At 38.4% G+C, this 24,087-nt stretch overlaps 2 protein-coding genes across 2 annotated transcripts in view; both read right to left on the bottom strand.

Moving 5' to 3' along the window:
* Positions 1-5,913: 5,913 nt before the first annotated feature.
* On the bottom strand, positions 5,914-6,618 carry REP15 (RAB15 effector protein). Its single transcript, XM_004383603.1, has one exon. The coding sequence runs from the start codon at positions 6,616-6,618 to the stop codon at positions 5,914-5,916; it is 705 nt and encodes a 234-aa protein (XP_004383660.1).
* A 1,010-nt stretch (positions 6,619-7,628) lies between these two features.
* Positions 7,629-24,087, bottom strand: part of PPFIBP1 (PPFIA binding protein 1) — a 69,796-nt gene continuing 53,337 nt past the window's right edge. The window contains exons 16-26 of the mRNA XM_023738054.1: positions 21,960-22,110; positions 21,514-21,642; positions 19,920-20,070; positions 19,096-19,207; positions 18,891-18,979; positions 15,626-15,748; positions 14,345-14,470; positions 13,190-13,378; positions 10,648-10,827; positions 9,664-9,729; positions 7,629-9,519 (exon numbers count right to left, since the gene is read on the bottom strand). Coding sequence (XP_023593822.1) covers positions 9,433-9,519; positions 9,664-9,729; positions 10,648-10,827; positions 13,190-13,378; positions 14,345-14,470; positions 15,626-15,748; positions 18,891-18,979; positions 19,096-19,207; positions 19,920-20,070; positions 21,514-21,642; positions 21,960-22,110 — 1,403 coding nt within the window. The 3' untranslated portion in view covers positions 7,629-9,432. The remainder of the gene's footprint in view (positions 9,520-9,663; positions 9,730-10,647; positions 10,828-13,189; positions 13,379-14,344; positions 14,471-15,625; positions 15,749-18,890; positions 18,980-19,095; positions 19,208-19,919; positions 20,071-21,513; positions 21,643-21,959; positions 22,111-24,087) is intronic.

Here is a 24,087-nt window from a genome sequence, read left to right as displayed (position 1 = left end):
TATGAAACTAATACAACCATTTATTTGAAGTGTGATGCAAAGATTGACATACAGTTAGCACTGTGTGTGCCTTTAACTGTTATGAACTATCTAGTTAGCTAGATTGTATATCAGGTTAGAACTACAAAAAGTCAGAACTCATCAAAAAAAAAAAAACCTGTTGCCTTTGAGTCAATTCCGACTCATAGCAAACCTATAGCAGCCCAGCTCTTAACCACTGCACCACCAGGGCTCCCAGAACTCGTTAAGACCTAGATAATGTTCATCATTTAATTGGTTATTTTCTACCATGGGATGGATCAATCTACAGTCCTTAATAAAATTATCCTCTGACTATTTTTAACAGTAAAAGCATGGCCTTATTAGTCAGATGGATGTGGGGTTTGAATCAAGACTCTGCTTCTTTGTGATCTTGGGCAAATCCATCTAACCTCTCCGAGCTTCAGTTTCATGGTATATACATGAGTTACCAAGAATCACATAGTTTTTCAACTGGAAAGGATCTGAGAGGTGTGTAAGTCACTCGTAATAAAAATATTTTCTTCAGTCTTCATGATAAAATGATCCAACATATTGTACAAGCAGGGCTGGCTTCATGGGCATGCAACTTACACTTAGAAGGGCCTCATGCTTGGTTGAATGCTCTACTGGCACCATCTTGAAATTCTTAATAATTTTTTTAATAAGGGGCTTCACATTTTCATTTTGTAGTGGGCCCCACAAATTATGTAGAATAATTTTAAATGTTAAAAGTTTTTTACAATGGGTTTTTACTATATCTAAAACCTAGATTAGTTGAATGACTTTCTGTCAGACAACTACTTTTAATCAAAATTAACTTCATTATCAAAAGTGGGTGGATTATAGTATGTACATACAAGTATGGCAAACAGACAATATTTAAAAATCTAGGTATAAGGATGGATCTTGCAAACTTAAATGTCTGTCAAAACTATTGATTAAATATACATACAATAACCAGTTGCCTTTGAGTAGATTCCAACTCATGGCAACCTCATGTGTGTCGGTGTAAAACTATGCTCCATAGGGTTTTCAATGACTGATTTTTTAGAAGCAGATCACCAGGCCTTTCTTCTGAGGTACCTCTGGGTAGACTCCAACCTCCAACCTTTCTGTTAGCAGCTGAGTGCATTAACCATTTGCCCCACCCAGTGATTCCATACATACAATATAGAGTACAATTTAGAACTATAGATCTCAGTCCTGTTTGACCATTAAACTCCCTTCAGAAGATTTTTTTAAAATACCGTCATCAGGGCCCCTCCCTCCGAGGTTCCAGTCAATTGGTCTAGGGTATATTGGGGGCATTTCTTTTTAAAGTTACCCAAGTGAATCTAATATGCAGGTAAGATTGAGAACTACTGATGTCAGCCTTAAAAAGGATGAAGTGGATGTAAATCTATTAGCATGGAAAGATAGCCACAAAATGGTTAAAATTTTTTGAAAAGTAGGTTATAAAGTCTTCATGGATCATATGATCCCATTTGTGGAAAATATTTTCATGTGCTATCTATGTTCTGGAAGGGCAAACAGCAAACTGGAAGAAGTGGGCATGAGGTGGAACTGTGCCTAGTGAAGACGTGACTTTCTCTACTTCTCTACTTGTATTATTACACAAGAATGCAGATTTTAAAAAAATTAAGCAAGAATGCAGTAAGTTTAAAATCAGCAAAAGCATCCCATTTTTATTTTTCATTTAAAAAAACTTTAGTGAGGCTTTAACTGATAGCTTCCAGATGTTTATAATGTGAATGCTTATAATTTATACAAGATTCTCTGAAATTTTGGTAAATTCTTTAATTAAAAACCTTACACTTCACTACATAAAATATTTTCACAAGTTTTGTCTCCTTTGAATTAGTTGAAGTCATTTGCATTTTACAGATAAGAAAATAGACAGTTAAGCCATTTGACTTTGCTCTTCTGAGCAGAATTGAGACTCAAACCTACATGCGATTTCAAACTGAATGTTCTTTTTACTATATTACAGTACCTTTGCAGGAGCCCTGGTGGCTCAATGGTTAAGTGCTCAGATGCAAACTGAAAGGTTGGCAGTTAGAACCCACCCAGCGGCTCCAGAGGAGAAAAGACCTGGCGATCTGCTCTCCTACAGATTATAGCCTAGGAAACCCTGTGGGGGCACCTCTACTCTGTCATATAGGGTCACTATGAGTCAGAATCAACTCGACGGCACACAACAACGACAACATACTGCATACCTTCTTAGTAGCTTCCTCTACACAGAATGTCTGCAGACGGGGTCACTATACATTGAGGAAAACATTTATTGCTTAACAACTTCAAGAGATGCCTCCTGGGCCTATTCACACCCAGCTTACAGAGGACTAACATGCTTTTCTTGGTCTTTTGGTTTTCTGGGATAAAGAAATAAAGACAAATTTATTTCTGCCCTTGCATGTTTTCTTATTATTTAAGAAATTTGGAAATACAGCCTTCTAATTGTGGTATGGTTCATACACCCCCCCATCCAATCATCAGCAAATGCTATATGCTTTACCTTCAAGCGTATCCCAAATCTCATTTCTTCATCCCTCCTCCTCTACCACCTTGGTCCAGGCCAACCTTTTCTCTCACCTGGCTTACTGTAATAGCCTCTTAGCTGCCCCCTGGGCCCTGCTGCTACTCTTTCCTCCCTGAAATGTATTCTCCATCCCTCAATCAATGGAGAATTTTAAAGTGTTAAGTCAGATCATAGCATTTCTCTCCTCATATCACTCAAAATAAAATCCAGAGTCCTTCTTCTGGCTTACAAGGCCCTGCCTTATCTATTTGCTGGCTACTTCTCCGATCTCCTAGCAGAGTGATCTTCTATCACTCTCCCCCTGGATCACTCTGCTCCATCCACACAAGCCTTTTTTTGCTGTGCCTTAAACGTATTTGATCTACTCTCATTTCCACCCTTGCATTTGCTGTTCCCTCTGCCCAGCACACTCTTCCCCAGGTATCTGCACTGATGTTTTCTCACTTCACTGAGGTCTCCGGTCAGTTGCCCCCTCCTCACTCAGGCCTTCCTTAACCAGCCAGTATAAAATAGCACCGCCTTCACTCTCCATCCCCTTAAAAACTAAACCAAACCCATTGCCATCAAGTTGATTCCAACTCATAGTGACCCTATAGGACAGAGTAGAACTGCCCCATAGGGTTTCCAAGGAGAGTCTGGTGGATTCAAACAGCAGGATCTTTTTGGTTAGAGACCAAGCTCTTAACCACAGAGCCACCAGGGCTCCTCCGGGCTTTTTCTTTAGAGCACTCCTGATATTTTTAAAATATATACATTTTAAATATACATACCTGTATTTGTTTATTGTCTGTCTCCTGCTTTTAGAATAGAAACTCCCTGAAAGTACAGACTGTTTTTTTTGTTTTCACTGCCGGATCCTCAGGGCATAGAACAGGGCTTACCAATTACAGTAAAACGTGCTAAAGCTGGAAGCTGTGTAAGGTGGAAACCTGTCAGAGATGGAAAATACAAATATTTTCCACTAAAAGTAGCGATAGAAAAGTGGTAAGACTGCACCATCAAAGATGGAAAACTTGCCAGACCTGGAAAAACAAGGCAGTCCTGTCGAGTTCCAGCTCTCACAGGTTTCACTGTAATAGACATTCAGCAATTATGTGTGAATGAATCTAACTTCCATTTACACTTTTAAACTTTTTTTTGGCAATATATCAACCCAATGACTCGAAATGGCAGAAGCTGAGTTTGCCTCTATTCTATTGGAGATCTGTTCAGCAAGAACTGCATTATCAGTGACCAGGTCATTCTCCAACAGGAGCAGCGGCAGGGGCCTAAGGCCAGGAAGTGCAGCAGAAATGAGCACAGTCCTAAGGCTGCAGTTGGAGGTTGTTAATATTCCTTGCAGACCCTATAAACCATCTAGCATCTTTGTAGGTGGGGGTTCTTTGTGATCTCAGCAATCTTGGTAGCTTAGAGTGGAAGAAATAACTTTCTTTACACGATGTCATGGTTTGAATTATGTCCCCCAAAAAATGTGTGTATCAATTTGGCTAGGCCATGATTCCTGGTACTGTGTGATTTTCCTGTATGTTGTAAATCTGCCTCTATGATGTTAATGAGGGAGGATCGGTGGCAGTTGTGTTAGTAAGGCAGGACCGGATCTACAAGACTGGACTGTGTCCTGAGGCAATCTCTTGAGATGTAAAAGACGGAGGTGAGCAGAGAGACAGGGGGACCTCATACCATCAAGAAAGCAGTGCCAGGAGCAGAGCGCGTCCTTTGGACCAGGGTCCCTGCGCAGAGAAGCTTCTAGTCCGAGGGACACGGAAGAGAAGAAGGCCGACAGAGAGAAAAAGCCTTCCCCTGGAGCTGATGCCCTGAATTTGGACTTTTAGCTTACTTTGACTGTGAGGAAATAAACTTCTCTTCATTAAAACCATCCACTTGTGGTATTTCTGTTGTAGCAGCACTAGGTGACTAAGACACACGACTATAAAAAAAGAGTATGGGCTTTGTAAGTTGGCCGACCTTAGTTTATATTTGTTATGAGCCACTTACTAGCTTTATGACCTTGGCAAAGTTATTTAACCTCTCTGATTTGTACAACAGAAATAAATACTGTCTTAGTTATCTAGCACTACTATAACAGAAATACTACAAGTGGATGGCTTTAACAAACAGAAGTTTATTATCTCACAGTTTAGGAGGCTAAAAGTCCGAATTCAGGGAGTCAGCTCTAGAGGAAAGCTCTCTCTCTGTTGGCTCTGGGAGAAGGTTCTTGTCATCAATCTTCCCCTGGTCTAGAAGCTTCTCAGTGCAGGGATCCCAGGTCCAAAGGACACTCACCTCCTGGTTCTTCATCCTTGTTGGCATGAGCGTCCCCTCCCCCGTCCCCTCACCACCCCCCCACCCCGTCCATTCTTTCTTTTATATTTCAAAAGATAAAACATAATCTTGTAGATTGAGTCCTGCCTCATTAACATAACTCTCTCTAATCCTGCCTCATTAACATCATAGAGGTAGAATTTATAACACATAGGAAAATCACATCAGATGACAAAATGGTGGACTATCACACAATACTGGGAATCATGGCCTAGCCAAGTTGACACACATTTTTGGGAGACACAATTCAATCCATAACAAATACCTACCTTTTAGAAGTGTGGATTAGCAATAATATATGTAAAGCATCTAGCATGGCATATGAGTTCAATAAATAATGATGATTCTTCTTTGTACAGTTGGCCTGGGATAAGGAAAGTTTTCATGGTTTTTATATGTGAATACACGTTCCTTACCATAAATGCTAAACAAATATTATTACAAGGAATTGTTATAGGGATAACTGTTTATAGGTAAAGCTAACACTCAAGCAAATCTCAAAGAGAATCCCACCACGATCCTCTCTGTGCAGCACAAACAGCTAGGGGTGAGGCTGGAATAAGGAGGGGTTTAGAGGAAAAAGCAGTGTGAGGTTTTTGTTAGGAATCCCAAATTGAAACTGCTCTTAATATTATAACTGTAACTAAACCTGTCACCACCTTACTCTATCCACCTCCCACCTACAGCAATAAACACACATTTTATACTTTTGAATGTTAGACACATTATTAAAAAAAAAAAGACTTATTTTTTGCAAACCAAACTTTAAGGGTGGCTTTATTATCTTCTCCCATTTTTATTACTGAGTGAATGAACAAACAATTAAACTAAATGATAAGTTTTTCCTGAAATACAGCAAGAGTTTTTTCTCTTCATAATCATGACACTAATCCTTTAACCCAGGAAACAAAACGGGGAGGAGGGGAGTCCTTTCCTGGAATGATGCAAGTAGACGGGCTTGTTTATTAAAATAAAAAAAAAAAAACTTTTTTTCATCTTACAGGCCACTCTCATCAGACATATCCAGGTCAGAGGATGTTAATATAAACCTTGCCCACCTCTCTCAGACCATCTTTCTTACTCAGACAGTGTCCAAGCAGCTCTCTGATGGAGACACAACGTTCAGTTTCCAGGACAAATTGTGCCACAGCCTTCTCTCCTGGCAGATGGCTCCTCACCGTCTCACTTTTGACACTGTCCAGGACAACTCCTCTGATATCTTTAGGTTTCCCTGGCACACCGAAGATGATGAAGAGGCCCAGACAATCCTCCCCTATCAAGTTACAGAATTCTTCCAGTTTATCAAATCTACTCTTTTTCCTGGAAGACTCCTCTACTCTCAGTTTCGGATTGGAGGTGTCACAAGGTTTAGGTTCCACAGGAGAAGACATCTGCAGAGTCTGTACTGCCAGCTGAAACTTTATTTGTTTGTCGGCACCCCAGAAGGTCCAAATCCAGTCTGCCCCAAACAATAAAGCTTGGTGCTTCGTCATCTGGGTAGTGGTAAGCCATTTGTCAACTCCCTTTTCTTGGCAGAAAGTGATGAAGTGGATTAAGAATATTTCATTCAGAGTGTTTGGAGCAGGGCAGAATTTACTTACACGATCTTCAAATCCAAGATACTCCTCCAGCTTCTGAGCTGCATAAACTATAGCTCCACTGAACAAGTCAGGGATGCTGAGAACCTCTTGGCTGTCCTTCAGAGTCAACTGCTGGGATGTTTTCTGCCCCATTTTCCCTACACTCAATATTGTTTCCAAACATCAAACATGTGAAACTTGTCCAGGATGACTTCTTTCTCAGAGTAAAAGTTTTGCATCTGTCAATACGGTCACAGTTCTCCAACCCTAAAGCTTGTTTGCTGTAGCAGAGCATATATACCTATAGCTAAAACAAACCCGGTACCCTCCCTGTTTGTCTACTGGGTGTGTTCTGGTCATACAGATTCCTACTGGTTCATTAAGTTACGGATACTAAATTTCAGACAAAACATCTGCTCTTCTCTAGGTTATATTCACTCTACTTGTTATACAGGTAGTCCCTAACTTAACGACATGTTCGAGCTACTACAAACTGCACTTAGGACCATCCGTTCATTTCACGATTTGTGTATTTTTTTATGTATATAGTAAAATATGTCTGTAAGTTTATACATAATGTTTCCAACCCCTAAAGACAAATAAAGATTGAATTTATAAAGATACCGACAATAAAGGGCAATAATAATGAAAACTAAAATAAAAAAAGAGCATTCGGCTTACATCAGAACCAACTTACTGAGTGGTTGGAACAGAACCCCGTCGTAAGTCGGGGACTACCTGTACTTGGTAATCTCTTCCAAGATATGTTTCCTGGTTCCAAATTTTGTAAAAAATATATTTGGTTCTTCAAAGACCCAGTCACCTCTTTCTACAACAACTTCTTCAAATTTGAAGGTGAGTCATCTCTGTTTGCTTTTCCTATGTCCCTTCTCTGCCATGATCCCTTATCCTCTCCAGCTCAGTTGCCAATGTTTCCTTTCATACAAAAGTTTCTTAAACAAAGGCTTCAAATTTCTATCTGTTCATACATACTATATACCCCACTCAAACAAATTTATGGGAGTTTGTGAATCATAAAGAATTTGTGTTATTGTTTTCTAAATCAGAAATAAAGACTGGAAGTTATTCTGAACAAAGGAAAATTAAGTAATTGACAATAGAAATATGAAGCAATTTTTCAATTGACTTTATTTTCTTTCATATGATAATACCAGCAGTGGATAATATTTTGTAAATAAAATATATCATCAAAATTTTTTTAACCATATCACATCATATCATTATGTTACATTGTCCTGAATAAAGAATATTTGGCATCTATAACAGTCTCCTGATATTTTTTAACCAGGTTTTAATAACAAACTGCATTTTTCAAATAATGGCATGTATTCATATTAAAAAAAAAATACAAATACAATAAGTTTCCAATACCGTTGGTTGTTAGTTACTGCTGAATCGATTTCAACTTATGGCGACCCCACGTGTGTGAGTAGAATTGCATTCCATAGGGTTTTGAAGGCTATGATCTTTCTGAAGCAGATCACCAGGCCTTACTTCCGAGGCAGTGAATGGTAGAGTTCAAAGCAAATAGTTATTAGTGTCAAATTATTTTAATTATGAATAAATAGTAATCTAGTATTACGAGCTCTTTGCCAAATAGATTAGTAACCTGGTGACAGCTTAAAAGAACTATACCACTGACATTCAAATACAATTTATAACCAAGTCCAATGGCATTTATTGAACTGCCCAGCCCCACTCCAATTTGTGAAAACCTGTCTTTCCCATGGTTGGCTACCATGGGTAACCATGTAGTACTGAATAAAACACAAAATATTTTTCTAACATCCCTAAAAATAATAAACACAATAACAGTTTTTGCTGCAGCTTTTTATTTTCTTTATAAAGGATATTTGTGCCGTGTGCTACAGAATAAACTATATTTTATCATCACAAAATAGCCACTATAAAACCACTTTGCAGCCAACTTTCATTGAGACAGAATATCCAGACAAATATTCATCTTTAAAACTTCCATTCATTGATAGTCTGAGAAATTTACAATTAAAAACATGTTTAGGCAGACTGTTAGCATTTTGATGTAATGATGTAGTGAACAAAAAGGAAAATAAGCTTAATACTGCAAAGATTTTTGTTTTGTTTTTGCTTTCTTTAGAGATTATGTCTACAAATTCTATGGGGACTTCTGAATGCATTTTAGTTAATAATATTTAATTGTCCCTTGAGTTCTTTCTTATGAGGTAAAAGGATACAAGATTAAGGTTGAAATTATTTAAAAAAAAACAGTTCAACAATTTTGAGATGTGTTATCAAAGAAGGGGAATTTTCTATACACTAATTTAGCCTGAATGATCGACATTGTTAAAATTCATTTGTGGAGGAAAAAAAGATCATCTTGACCTCTCCAGGAACCAGCTGGTATATGAAAAATGTGATCTTTTCACTGTCTTCCTTATGTCACAAAATAAAAGCTCTTTTTCTATGTACTGTATATATACACATATTTAGAAAAATATATAAAAATAAGACAATAAGAGGCATATGGAGGTGTGGCTGGCATTTGGTGGGCACACTGAATGCTTAAGGAGATTCCACATATTGATTTTGAGAGCATACACATAATGTCCAGCTTAGACGGCTGCTGTGAATACGGATATGACAAAATCATTCACATACTGGCTGCTGCTCCCCAAATCCTCCATGCTGTGAATGTGAGTGGAAATGCTATGGTAAAATACTCATCTTAAATGCAACACTTTAAATACATTATGGATTTTTACATTAAATAGAGTAATACTCTCATTCACCAGTGTCTTGTTTTTCATGGCAACTTTAGAAGAGGCATGTTCCCCCTGCTTTCTATTTCCACTTCTAAATGAGAAGTTGGAACTATAAACAATATACAATCTGTTGCTCATCGTATATACTGTGAGTGTTGGAGAGATAATACAGAAGAAAGACTAAGGTGCTCATCAGGTGCTGTGGTCAAACGTTTGAGTCTTCATCTGTAATGCTGGCACTGGGGGAACGGGCAGCAAAATCTTTAAACATGTCATCTTCCTTTAACATGTGCTGGAAAACAAGGAGACAGGGAGTCACATACACTGTGAGCCAAGAGTTCAGAACTTCACATTTTCCAACATACATGCAGTCCCTTGGGGTTTATTTTAAAGGATATATTCAGAATAACACTTTAAGTTCATTTTACAAACTTACTGTTAGATTGTTGATGCCTTCAGAGAATGCGCCTATCTGTCTCACTGTCCCTTCTGAATCTTCCATCTGCAAAGAACATATCATAATGTGACATATTTTCCTCGTATAATTTCAAGGAAAGTGCAGCAAAATGAACAAAAATCTAAGAAATAATGCAAGTAGTACTGACTGGGGGTAGGACTAACAGAACACTTTCAATAAGAATATTCTCTCATTACTGGAATCAGAAGTTAAAACTTTAAAAAAAAAACAACACTTTGCTGGTACACCTAGCCTAATGATCTGATTTTGACAATGGCACCAAAGGATTGTTGATTAGAGGGCAACATACAGTCCCATGACTTTGATCTGAAAAGGCTAGATAGTACAACTCGTCCATTCCTGACTTGTGTTAATACATCGGTTTCCTTGATACAGAGACAGCATCCCACTAAACCAAACCCACTGCTCTCAAGTCAATACCAAGTCATAGCAACCCTATAGGACAGAGTAGAGCTTCCCCGTAGGGTTTCCAAGGTTGTAAATCTTTACAGAAGCAGACTGCCACATATTTCTCCCACGGAGTGGCTGATGGGTTTGAACCACCAACCTGTTTGGTTAGCCAAGTACTTTAACCACTGTGCCACCAGAGCTCCTTATGAGACAGTATAGCATAGGTAAAGAGTGCACAGGCTTTGGAGCCAGGCTAGCAAGTTGGAATCTTAGCTCTTCTACCAGCTCTGTGATCTTGAGCAAGTTATTTAACCTCTCTGTGCCTCAGTTTCCTCATCTATAAAATGAGGATAACAATATTCCCTATGTCTTAGGATTACTACGAATATTAATATATGTTAAGTGCACAGGACAGTGCCTGAGATGTAGTAAGCATTCTGTGAGTGGTCACTATTATTTTATTATTATCTTCATTTTTAGGGATTTATGTGAACTGAGATGGTGTTTGAATGGTGGAAGAAGTTTAAAATAGTTGTATAGCATTGCATTTACCTGCTCTAACCGGTCCAAATCATCATCGTCATACAGGCGCATGTCCAAACCTGCTTTAAACCCTTTCTTAGATGCACTTCCTGATGTCTGTCCCAATTCCATTGGACAAACATATTCTTCCCCATCTTCCTGTTTCTTCTTTCTCAGATTCCCAAAGTTGCTGAAGGTTAGTTTCTTTGGCTTTAAAAGAAAAGCAAACAAAAACATCCAGGGGTTTGGTATAATTCATATGACAAAGGATCAAGAACATGTGTAATTTAATTAATTACCCAATCATATAGAGAAAAGCAATTGGATGATTAAATCTGTAAAACAAAAACAAAGTGTCATGGTTTGAATTATGTCCCCTAGAAAATGTGTGTATCAATTTGGCTAGGCCATGATTCCTGGTACTGTGGGATTTTCCTGTATGTTGTAAATCTGCCTCTATGATGTTAATGAGGGAGGATGGGTGGCAGTTGTGTTAGTAAGGCAGGACTGGCTCTACAAGACTGGATTGTGTCCTGAGGCAATCTCTTGAGATATAAAAGACAGAAGTGAGCAGTGAGACAGGGGGACCTCATACCATCAAGAAAGCAGTGCCAGGAGCACAGCGCGTCCTTTGGACTGGGGTCCCTGTGCGGAGAAGCTCCTAGTCCAGGGGAACACTGAAGAGAAGAAGGCCGACAGAGAGAAAAAGCCTTCCGCTGGAGCTGACGCCCTGAATTTGGACTTTTAGCCTACTTTGACCATGAGGAAATAAATTTCTCTTCGTTAAAACCATCCACTTGTGGTATTTCTGTTATGGCAGCACTAGATGACTAAGACACAAAGGCATCATAGAGATATGATTGATGCATGCAAATATAAAACCTGATTCTAGTTATGAGTATCAGAAGATTAAGCTTGTTTTCCTTAGTCACACTAGCTGAGCAGTCACTTTGATAAGCAAAATATGTTAAGAGCTTTTGTTTTGATTAAACAGGACGTAATGTAATGCTGAATCCAATTTTTCAAGGTTTTCCAACCTAAGATCAGCAAAAGAAAATGGTGCTTATTATTTGCATGAGGTTATGATTATCTTGTGTGCTTGTTGTGTTTCCATATCGTAGATGGTGACTGCTAAAAGAACCACAGTTCTTTTGGGAAGAAAACTTCCAGCGATGCTTACAAGAGAAATTTCATCTTGGTCGCTGGATAGGCCTTGAGACTATCCATTAAGAACATGGTGATCAGGCTGATGACTTGGAACCTAAATAGAACAAAATCTCTCAGAAGTTTCAAACTTGGATCATCTTTTAAGAGAAGAAGGGGACTAAAGAGAAGGTACTCAGGCAGACACAGGGTGTCAAACACAAAAAAAGGACTCAGTACATATTTCTGAAGGAGCCAGTAAACACTATCTCCACATTAAGATAGTTAAGGTAACTTGGAACAGCTAACGTAAGAATGATTTAGAAGGAAAAAAAAAAAGTAATCTGAATTTGGTATGACCCATGAATCCAGGTGAATTAGGAAATATCCATTCTCTGCCTGTCTGCCTTGATTCATTTCTTTTCTTTTCTTTCTTTCTCCTTTTTTAAAAATAAGCCAGACACAAAAGGACAAACATTGTCTGATTCTACCTACATGAAACATCCAAAATAGGCAAATGCACAGAGACAGAAAGTAGACCAGCGGCTACCGGGGTCTGGGGGAAGGGAAGGGTGGAGAGTGAGTGCTCAATGGGCACAGAGTCTCTGTTTGGGGCGAAGGAAAAGTCCCGGAAATAAACCGTGGTGATGGTTGTGTGCATGGGCATGCATGGGCAAGCACACACAAAAAAATCTAGCTTTTAAAAATATTTTTAGTCATTTCCTGCCTGATCTTTATATTTCCACTCTCCTCTCCAATACTGTCATGTCTCATCCTTGGGCCTCTATGAAAGAGGATGAGGTTTCTTCTTTCTAATCACTCCACGTTTAACCCTAAACTCACTCTAGCACTCTTCCCCCAGCCCAGGTAGTAGCCTTTGCCATGGCTTACTGGAAAGAGCTCAGGCCTGGAACTCCACAGCCTGGCACGAATCCTACCCTCTCTCTGGTTCTAAATGAGAAGGGGTTTAGAAGCGGGAGCTCCGGGCCCAGTAAGAAGTTCCATCGGATAGGACCAGATAAGGAAAATAGAAGCATGTGCCCAGACAGTCTTGCTTCATTTCTTAAGCAATGTTTCCAAACTTGCTAGACTGGTCAATTAGAAGCCAGACAAATGGAAAAACAGGACAACTGCCATCCGTATTTGGGCCTTAGTCATGGCTTCTCCACATTGGCAAAGTATCGATTATAGAAGTCAACATCACGCTCTTTATTGTCATTAACTCTTTAATAAAACAAATGAGTTGAGCAAAGCTTTCTCCAGACAGAACCTCCAAAAATGCATTTGCTTAACTACTCTTCAAGATATGTTAATACCTTTAACTCATCCACAAAACTTAGTAAGTCCCCGAAAATAGGATAGGCAGATAAGGAGTAAAAACTGAGCCTTTACTTCAGGCAATTACTCAATGGTATAAGTTTGAACCAACCTTCACTTTGGCAGTAGCTGTTAGAAGGACATAATCTGGTAACTCCATGGCATCACGCTTCTGCTGTTGGGCCTCCACACCAACCAGAAGGTTGAAATGAGTGGCCAAATGTCTTCGCAACAGGGTCTTATTTGGTGGGATGTTCAATAGCTGAGCCATTGTTTCTACATTAAAACGAGGTTCTAGAACCTGTAGGAAAAGTTAACAGCTTTACTTAAGGTGCTATAAGGCAGCATGTGTCACACATGTTTATATTGGGTTTATAATTTGCAAAGCTCTTTCATTTAGGTTATCTCCAATGACCCTCTCAATAGCCCAGTTAGGTAGATAGGGTATGGACTTTGATCTTTAATTTACATATCTTTTCTTTATTTTGCCCAAGCTAGCAGGTGGTAGAGGGCAGTGGTGGTTTAGTGGTAGAATTCTTGCCTTCCATGTAGGAGACTCGGATTCAATTCCCAGCCAAAGAAACTCATGCACAGTTACCACCTGTCTGTCAGAAAAGGCATGTGTGTTGCTATGATGCCGAACAGGTTACGTTTCAGAGGAGCTTCCAGGCGAACATGGACTAAGAAGAAAGGCCTAGGAGATCTACTTATGAAAATCAGCCAATGAATACCCTATGATCACAATGGTCTGATCTATAATCCATCGTTGGGGTGGTGCAGGACTGGGCAGTGTTTTGTTCCATTGTACAGGGGGTCACCATAAGTCAGGGGCTGCTTCACAGCAGCTAATAACAACAAGTAAGTGACAGAGCTTGTCCTGAAATCCAGCTCTCAGGTATCACAAGTCAGCACTTCTGCCTCTCTGATGTCCTTGGAAGTCAACTCCTTCTGCAACAACAGTGTGCAGAAATATAATCTGTGTCTTTGCAGGGGTTTTAAGACATGATCATATGGGAGACAGTGGTCAGATATTATTCAACATAAATGACAATAAAAGAGAAATGTGCATAAATTACATCTGCAGTTATATGATGTGAATTAAAAAAATACAGAAAACAATTCTTTGAAAGTAAAGATTCACTAGAAATATTGCAGCAGGGTTGGGTTAGATGACTGTAGGGTGATGACAAGCAAATTGATAATATTCTATTCTTAGATTAAAGGAAACAAAGCAGTAAGTCGATTTGAAATGATAACAAAGCTTTACCATGAGCCCACCATGGACACCACTGCCTCTGAGATTGGGGGCATATTCTGCCAGGTCCACTGAGCGCAGCCACTCCATTACACGATGATTGGTCCACTGCTGAACCTCTGAGTGGGTGATGCTATTCTATGAGAACAAATAGCCACCAACAACTTCAGTTGTCGACTACGGAATTCCAACTACTACACCCACCTGTTCTGTTTAAACAATCCACCCCATGGAGCAAAGTTACTGGACATCCTACTAAATGTTCAGAGGAAGAATTAAAAGGGTGAGGCACAGCAGTCCAGAGACAAGGACTAGTAGGCAGGAGGGGACAAGAAAGCTGGTGATAGGGAACCCAAGGTTGAGAAGGGAGAGTGTTGACATGTCATGGGGTTGTTAACCATTGTCATAGGGCAATATGTGTACTAACTGTTTAATGAGAAACTAATTGTTCTGCAAACCTTCATCTAAGGTACAAAAAAAAAAAGAATGATCTATGTGAGATCAAACTGACAACAGCAACTCAAAAAGTTTGATGGCAAGCCTAGGGGGCAGAGAGTTGAAGATAATGGTGATGGAATAATTTGGAGAAGGATAGTGAGAACAGCAGCACAACTGGAAGAATATAATCAATGTCACTGAATTGTACATGTAGAAATTTTTGAAATGGTGTAACTTTGGTTATATATATTTTCACCAAAAAAAAAAGGTCGAGAAGGGAGAGTGTTGACCTGTCGTGGGGTTGTTAACCAATGTCATAAAACAATATGTGTACTGACTGTTCAATGAGAAACTATTCGTTCTGTAAGCCTTCATCTAAAGTACAATAAAAATATATCTATAAAAAAAAAGAATTAAAAGGGTAAAAAGTGTTTGCTAATTTGAATTCTCCTTTAAAGAACTTATGTCACAGCATTTCAAGATTTTTTACACACTAACAAAGCAATGTGTTACTAAAAGACCAAACCAATTGAGGAGAGGAAGTCTTCATAGTGATACTTAACTCTGTGGCTTAAGGAGGCAGGAAAAAAAAAAAAAATACAACCAAGAATAGGAGGAAGCATATGAGAAGAAAACAACCCTTGGCCTTAGTTATACAGGTGGAACTATCATGGGGAAAAAGGAAGGAATACAGGAAAACAAAGCTTAAGAAGTAAATGAGGTTGAATTTGAGGATCTGAGGAAATGAGAAGCTTTTTCTGTGGACTCCAGGACTAAATGGGTCTGTTTTTCGCACACATGGTCAGTCACATGCATGGAAAGGGCATGCTTGTGAACCTCCATCTAAAATGTTACCTCGTCAGATGGCCGTCTCCGTAGACAATTTGGTTCAAAGTTGTTTATCCTCAGGACCTGGATGGCCCTTTTGATGCTAAGATGGTGTAGCACACTTACAACCTTCAAAGACAGTAAGTCATCCTGCAAAAAAGAACAAAAAGAGGGGCTCACGGTGCTGGCCTATAATGGAAGGACTTTCTCAGGGAAATCTCAGAACACTGGAGTAAAAGTAGAAGAGCCCCTCTACCAACATGACCCAAGGGCTTATCAGTGTAATTTCTTTTTTCTGCACCAAACAAAATCCTCCCTAGGGCCCCAATACATAAGAGAACTAAAACCAATGTTGTTCCAACCAAAGAAGACTTCCACCTGTTTCTCTCTAGGCCAGACACCCTGAGGTAGGACTGTGAAACCCCAAGGCTCTGAGAAACACAGTTTGAAAAGCAACGGCTGGGTCATCACAAAAGGTGATCTGCTTTGGTTTGATATGACAAGCAGATACCTATGCACAATTAAGGGCACGGGCCAAACTAGCCTCTCTTTGTGCTTTTAGCAGATAGCTAAGAGTGATATTCATTGACGATCAAGTGGACTTTCTATACTAAGGCACGTCACAGTGTTGGGGAAAATCAGAAGAATGCTGTTACTGTTATATTATCTCCCTGGCTTCAAAGAGTCCCTAGTTCTAGATTATTATGCTTTATCGACCAAACATTGTGAACAAATTTAGAAAAACTGTGGCAATCAGTGCAAAGGCTTTGGTGAAAGTTAAGGAGAGAAGATAAAAGAAGGAGTGAGAAGTATCGACACCAATCAATTTCCTCAAGGAAAAACTCAACAGTCTGTGGCTACTGGGAACATTTTCAAACAACCAAACACACCAAAACAAATTATTTTAGAAGCAGCTGATTTTGGAGGCAATGTTAAGTTAAGCACCAAGCTACTTTCAAACACACCCAGCAAGTAAACAAGGAAACATCCATTTTAGGCACACCTTACTGATAACACATTTCTTATGAAAAAAAAAAAAAGAAAGAAAGAAGAAAAAATTTAATCTGCTATGGAAATATTTTTAAAGTAAAAATATTAAGTCAGTTTAAATTCTTAAGGCTACTAACTGAGCAAAAATTATTTCCTGAATTTTTACTAATTTCTTAAAGGCAGTGTCTTGTGGTAAATTAGAAAACGCATTTAACATATTTTAATCTAAGATTGAAACATTCAAGACATTTCATTATAGGCTATTTTCATCTAATTAAAGTCTATCAGAGATTTTTAAAAAAATCTAAATATATAATGCTTACAATCTAAAATAAAATGTTAATTATTTTTTAAAATCTTCACAGTTTGAGGTTTTGTTTAAAACGAAAGCAGACTTTTTTGTCATTTTTTTATTTTTAAAACTTCTCATTTTTAAATAATTTTAGAATTATAGAAGAGTTGTGAAGATAGTGTATATTCCTCTGTTGAAAAGGAATCTGTTCGCAGAAATTATTAAAGATCCTCTGGCAAACAGAAGTAAAGAAACACAGGTCAACTTACAGCATGAGTGAGAAATGACTTTGTTTGGTGTACATATTTTAAAGCATTAGTATTAAATAACGTGATTTTTATTTTGTTTTTAAGAAACACAGAAAATAGATCGGTGGAAACATTTACCCAAAAAAAAAGAAAAAAATAGCGACAATCCCTATATACTTTCACCCAGCCTCCCCTAATGTTAACATCTTATATAATCATAATACATTCATCAAAATGAAGAAATTAATATAGACAACAACACAATGAACTAAACTACAGACTTTATTAAGATTTCATGATTTTTCTCACTAAGGTCCTTTTTCTGTTCTAGGATCCAATCTAGAATACCACATTAAAACAGACTTTTTGTGGCCTAGGACTTCTGGGGTTAAATTTTCCAAGGTAATTTACTGTGTTAGAGTCATGAAAGTTATATACATGGGTCTTGTGACTTTTAAGCTTTAACTTACTCATGCCTAGGTAGGCAAGCAAATATTTACTGAATGTGTTCTAGGCAGAATAGTGAACTCCTAAGACAGGTATCTAGAGACAGACAGCATGGGTTTAAACGCTCTACCACTCTCTAACTGTGGAACCTTGGTCAAATTACCTAATCTCTCGATTCCTTAGCTTTCTTACCTAAAAAATGGGGATAATAATTGTACTAACTCAAAGGGTTGCTGATGATTAATTGAGTATTAACTTGAGCAAAGTATTTAGAAGAGTGTCTGGGACATAGTAATTGTGCAACATATGGCATATATTAACTATTACATGCAGGTTTATATGATGTGCCCACCAACATAAGGACTTTGATTCAAAGAGAGAGAGAGAGAGAGAGGAAAAAAAAAAAATCCCATGAGTTAAACTCCAAATTTCTTTAATATTGAAAAATCCCTATTTAAGTCAGTCGTTAGAAACTATCTATTAAAAGAAGAAGACAAATAGATAAATAGTTAAATTTAAATTAATTGCCTAGCTCACAAAAGGCCATTTAGGCAGCAAAAGTAAATTAAGTAGGATAGTAATAGTACTAGGGAATCAAGAACAAACTTCTCCAGGAATCCATCTCTCCCACTGTGGTAAAGGTAGGAATAGTTCTTCTACTCATTGGTAGAAAGGCTAGATATATGCAATAATGAAGGAAGCAGAGTGAAAATCTACCCTTTCCCTCTTTTCCTTTACCCCAGTGGATCCTGCGTCAGTACAACTGGGCTCAAATGAGAAGGCGGAGAGGGTTTCAGGGAATAGCTGACCAAAGTGGAAGAGAAGGGAAAATACAGAGAGAAGAAAAGTCCCTATGGAATGTCAGGTCTAAAGGGTAGCCTTTTCTGGACGCTCCTGTATATAGGAATGCATAACTTATAAACTGCCAGAGCTTTAAAATTCTTCATTCTCTACATTCTTCTTTTTTTTAACATCTATATGCGATGTAATTCACATACATTAAATTTACCCACTTAAAGGGTATACTTCTACATTCTTCAATGTGTAAAATATCAACTTCCTGGATAGCTTAGTTTAAATTAGGCTTCATTGACTTAAGATGGGTTTTCAAATTCTCCCAAGGTTGCTGCCATCACCAAATCCTCCAAGTCTCACTTCATTCAAGTTAACAAGAGATACTCCCTCCCCTCTATGTGTGCTAAAGTAGCACTATCAAACTCTCCTGGGATCATTGTGAAGACATTGTACTTAGCTTACTCTGTTATTTCTGAGAAAAAAATGTGACTACCCCAAGCCTCAGGAGTGAATCACTTACAACAGTCATGTAATGCAGCATTCGACCATCTACCCGTCCTTCATCAAACTGTGTCTTATACTGGGGTAGGCCAATATCATCCAACCACCCTAAAGCAGAGAAATCAGGTTGTTACTGTGCCACAGAAAACTTGATCATGCAAGTAAAAAGAAAAGGAGGTCATACTTATTATTATTATTTTTTTTTATGAATAAAAACTTCTTACTAGTGACCCAGTTGAAATCTAGCTTTCCGTGATTGGTTTCTTCTTCAGAGCCCAGGGCTTGTAGTGCCAGCTGGAGTTTCTTTCGATGAAGTGAATGTTTGATTCCAAGTTCCTAGAAGAATAAACAGAAACATTTATTTTATAATTCTGTCAATATGGGCTGGATGCCACCGGCAAAGGATGCAAGCTCTTCCAAAATGACTTTGGAGCTAAAGACCCAATAATCACATTAAATCAGAATACTAACTCAGGCTAGTTAAAGTGCTGCTGGACAGAAGGCCCCTAGAAAGCCAAGAGAACCTCAATTAGTTTACCAGGGTGGTATGTGTTCCCTCTGCAAAGTAGGAAGTGTAGTATGCATAACAGGAAGCCTACTTTTATTTTATACAAAATGTTAAATAATTGGGAAGAAGAGACTCTGGATGTAAAATGCACAGCCCTCCACCGCTCCCCACCCCCACCCCGCCCTTTTGCAAAGTGAAGTTGAATTACATATATTACATAGAGAAGAGGGGCTGATAATAAAAAGCCACAAAATGATTTTGAGAAATATGAGTTTAAGGCTTATTATTACAGCTATACAATTATTTTTCACTAAAAATGCCCAGTGGCTTAAGTGTTCCGTAAGGTATCACCAAGACCAGGTGCTTCCTTTTCCTTTTTAGTCCATAACCTAAAATAAACATGGAGCAGGAAATCCAAACTTTTTCAAGAGTACTTCTTGCCTCTACCCACTTTACTTTCTGGAATAATACAACAAGCCATACATTCATATTCTCTTTCTCTCAGTGTCCATTTTCTAAACAAAACAGACAAGTAATTACCTTCTCCAGATCTTGCTGAGAAGCCTGCAAAAGTGTCTGACCAGATACAATCCAGTGCTTGCCAGAATTCAGGTAGGACCCCAAGCCCTGTTCCACGAGCCAATTGCAAACCTGCTCCTTAGTCCATTTGGCAAATGGCATATCCAAGTCACTAAAGGAGAATGAACAATTGTATGAACAACAATTCAAAGTCAGTCATCAATAAGTATCAGTCACTGTCATTCAACAGATACAGAAATTCCCCAGTAATACACATTTGACCATGAAAACCCTAATATTTAGTACATATCTGGAGAAGGAAGTGGTATAGAGTTGAAAGTTACCTTTTAAAACCACAGTCTTTATTTCAAACAAAACCACAAAAAACTCAATGTGTTCTATAGAAAAAGGGCAAATTGAACCAACACAGGTCATTGTCCTAATTTCAACCAATATTTTCTAAAGACTGGATTCCCAAACAGGAAACAGAGTGAAAGACACTCAGGTCTAACTTGAATTATCTTTACCAAAATAATGGTTTCTCTCCAAATGGTACTCAGTGAGAAGAGAGCAGTATGCCATCACTGGGTACAGGAAAGAAAAATCAAAAACTAAATTTCTATTTCCTTTTACTTGGACAAACAAACAGTGTTCCTGTTTTTTAAAAAAGAAAAGTGGAGATGAATAGAGACTTTTTTTTTTTTAAATAGCATGCAAAGTTGCTCTAGTGTGTACAAACAGAACATATGGTAAATGAGACCGCTTGGTATTTGAAGAAGGCCAAAGAGAGTGTGTTCAGTGTTCCACCTATGCAGGAAGAACTGTGTTTAAAGAAAGATTTTTTTTTAGTTCATTATCACTTTTAAAAGATCTGGTATCAATACCTTGTACTACTGTATGTTTGCCAACCTCACCCTTTTATGCTCAGTAGGTCGGTATAGTAGTTCTAAAAGAACATTAAACTTTGCTAAGGGTATAGGAAAAGTTCTTAGAGTTTTAAGAGAAAAAAACATTACATTACATAGTCTTGATATACTTGAGAATTTTGATAAAGTGTGTATCTTTAAGTGCTTTTACAGACTCCATTAACATCTAATATTTATTGAATACTTATTATTTGCCAGATACTTGATACACATTAACTCATTTAATCTTCACAGTCACTTTTGGAGATAAGTACTAAGTATGATGAGAAAACTGAGGGACGGGTCACCCAGCTTGTAGGAAGTGGTAAGGCCAGAAATCAAATCCAAGCAGTCTGACCCTAGAACCTTAATCTTAACCACTACACTATCCCATCTCTGTAGAGCTAAGCTTTAGAGTACTTATAATTATTTTCCACCTAAAATTTAAGTCCAAGAAACTTTCTGATACAGTTGTTGTTGAACCTTTAGTTCTGGCTCTTCACCTAGCTCACACAGCTCTCATCTTTTATATCGTTGTTCGTCAACCACTGTCAAAATGCACAGCTTTAAAGATGATGGCCCCTTTCACTGGGCACGGCTGTAAGCAATGACTTTGATTGTTTAACCCAGGAGTGAGCCTAACATTGCAGGTGCTCATGAGGCCTGAACATGCAAAGATGCAAAAGCCCATTAGGTTTGGCTGTTCTTACCTGTTAGATTGACCCAAATCTCGAGACCAACCCAACCGAGGCCCCGCAGTTGCTCTTATCCCTCCTCTTTTGAATTCTGGCTCAGACATGTCATCTGGATTGAACGTGGTTGATTGACTTCTTCTAAGTCTGAATAGAAGACATAATACATATTGCCACACATTATATCTGAGGAGGCCTCAGACTTTAGAGTGAATCATAACATTTTTATCTGATGCATATCTTGTAGCTATAACTCTATGTATACCATTTATATAGACATTTCAATTTAAATTTTAACTAAGACCCAATGAGTTAATGAATCCCAAGTCACTACCTTCTTTCCATAAGAAGTACACAAAAGCCTTACAATTTTGTGCCCCATTTCAGTCAATTTTCTATTTATCCCTCCTCTACATTGAAGACAGATATACAAGGACACTCCTCTTGTTCATTCTTTTACTTACTTTCCAAAGAATTTCATGATACCTCTGGATTTCTTTTTGGAATCTGGAGACGGTGGAGATATCTGGAAGGGACTGCTGCCCCGTGAATCTTTTGGCTGAGAAGATATGCCAGCCAGATCTAGGTGCTCTGTTGTCTCCTTTTCTGTTTCAGCTATTCCAAGAACAGAGTAAAGCCTTGATGAATTTAAAAATGTGAAATGAACATGTCTAGATATTAACCTGTTCAGTTTCAGAAACTTTTAAGCATTCTTCTTCTGTTGGTCTATAAATCAGTGATTTACAAAGAGTACCCTGCAAACAGCGAGCCCTGGTGGTGCAGTGGTTAAGCACTTAGCTGCTAACTGAAAGGTCGGCAGTTCAAACCCATCAGCCGCTCCATGGGAGAAAGATGTGGCAGTTTGCTTCCATAAAGATTACAGCCTTGGAAACCCTATGGGGCTGTTCTACTCTGTCCTATAGGGTCACTATGAGTGGGAATTGATTCAACAGCAGTGAGTGTTTTTTTTTTTTTTGGGGGGGTGGCCTTGCAAATATTAAAAATGGAACACTAATGTATGTTCTATTCTACAGTCTATTCTATCGTGTGCTGATTTAACTTACAAATTAAAACCACTCTGAGAATATAAATCAAAGGTATGCTAGGATTGCCATATTCTTTCCTGGGTATTTGGAATGCATAATGAAATTATTCTCAATCTTGCTGTAGCACTTGGCCCTACTGACTACTGCCTGTTCTGTGCTGTAGAATTGATTTTGACACAGGCAACCCTATATGACAGAGTAGAACTGCTCCACAGGGTTTCCTAAGCTGTAACCTTTATGGCAGCAGATTGCTACGTCTTTTCTCCTGCAGAGTGGCTGGTGGATTCGAACCGTCAACCTTTCAGTTAGCAGCTGGGTGCCTAACTCTTACACCACGAGGGCTCCTTGACTATCTCCTATATCCTTCAAAATTTTCATATTTTTTGGCTTCCATGTCACAACACTCTCTTAGAACTCTCATGATAGTTTCTTCTTTGCTATAGTACCTTTGTCATTTCTTCTTCTTCCACTCCACTGCACTTTAAGTTCCTCCCAGGATTCTGTTCTAAGTTCCCTCTGCAGGCTCTTGACAAGCTCACCCATTCTAAGCTCACCATTACATGATGGCTTTACTAATTCACAAGCAGGTGGCATCGAAGTCTCGGGCCTAATCTCTCTCCCAGCCTCAGCGTCTGAACATCTGTGTATATTCCCAACTCAATGTGCCAGGTACATCTTGGACTCAAAAAATCCATCCAACCTCCCTAGGAGTCTTCTTGTCTTTCAAATCTTATTTAGCATTTCATTAATATTTTGTAATGTTAATTAATATTTTCCTTGTTGCTCCAGTTCAAACTCTTATCATTCTCCTTTCATTCCTTTCTCTCCCTTGGCATTCACATCAAATCCGTTACCAAGTTCCGGCAATTCTTTATTCAAGAAATCTTCCCCAACCTGTTAAGTCTTAGGCACTGACAGAAGAATGAGCTGGATTTGCATAAGTTTTTCTTCTGATATAAAATTAGCGCCTGACAATTTTGCCTTATAAGAACAACATCTACTTTTGCCACCCCTGGAACCCCAAGCGTTAGCTATTTTAGTTCTTTTAGCTGTCCCTAGTGAATGATCCCAAACTAGCAAACACAAGGGCTACTGTTTACTCGATGTGATATTATACATCTTATAAAGGAAAGTAAAAATTGCACAAAAATCACAGGAACGTGTTTTAGCAAGATGAAAAAGTTGCAGAAGCTGACTTTTCTATAAAGCAGAGCTGTGATGATAAGTCATAGTAAGCAGCATTTGCCTCTTAGCGTTGATGATACGTTTCTCCTAAGAAAGATGCAAGAACATTTGAAAATCGTTGTCCGAGTAGATCTGTTTTTTTATTCATCCCATGCTCCCTTTAGACATCTGAGGCTATGACGAGAGAGAGAGCACCCTTGCTGACTTAGGTGGATAAGATTCATGGATATTTATACAAGCTAACGGAACTTATTGGGAAAACCCAAAGGCACCTTTCCGTTTAAAACTTACAGCAACGATGGGTAAGGGTATTCCTAAAAATGTTGTTGAACCCATCCTCACTTTAAAAGCATTAAATCTT

Source organism: Trichechus manatus, unplaced genomic scaffold (assembly GCF_000243295.1).
Source record: "Trichechus manatus latirostris isolate Lorelei unplaced genomic scaffold, TriManLat1.0 scaffold00112, whole genome shotgun sequence".
Taxonomy (NCBI): domain Eukaryota; kingdom Metazoa; phylum Chordata; class Mammalia; order Sirenia; family Trichechidae; genus Trichechus; species Trichechus manatus.
This window is presented reverse-complemented; position numbering and strand designations above follow the sequence as displayed.

What these genes read in the sequence shown, in the direction of transcription:
- REP15 (XM_004383603.1), bottom strand. Translation starts at nt 6,618, where the DNA reads ATGGGGCAGAAAACATCCCAGCAGTTGACTCTGAAGGACAGCCAAGAG.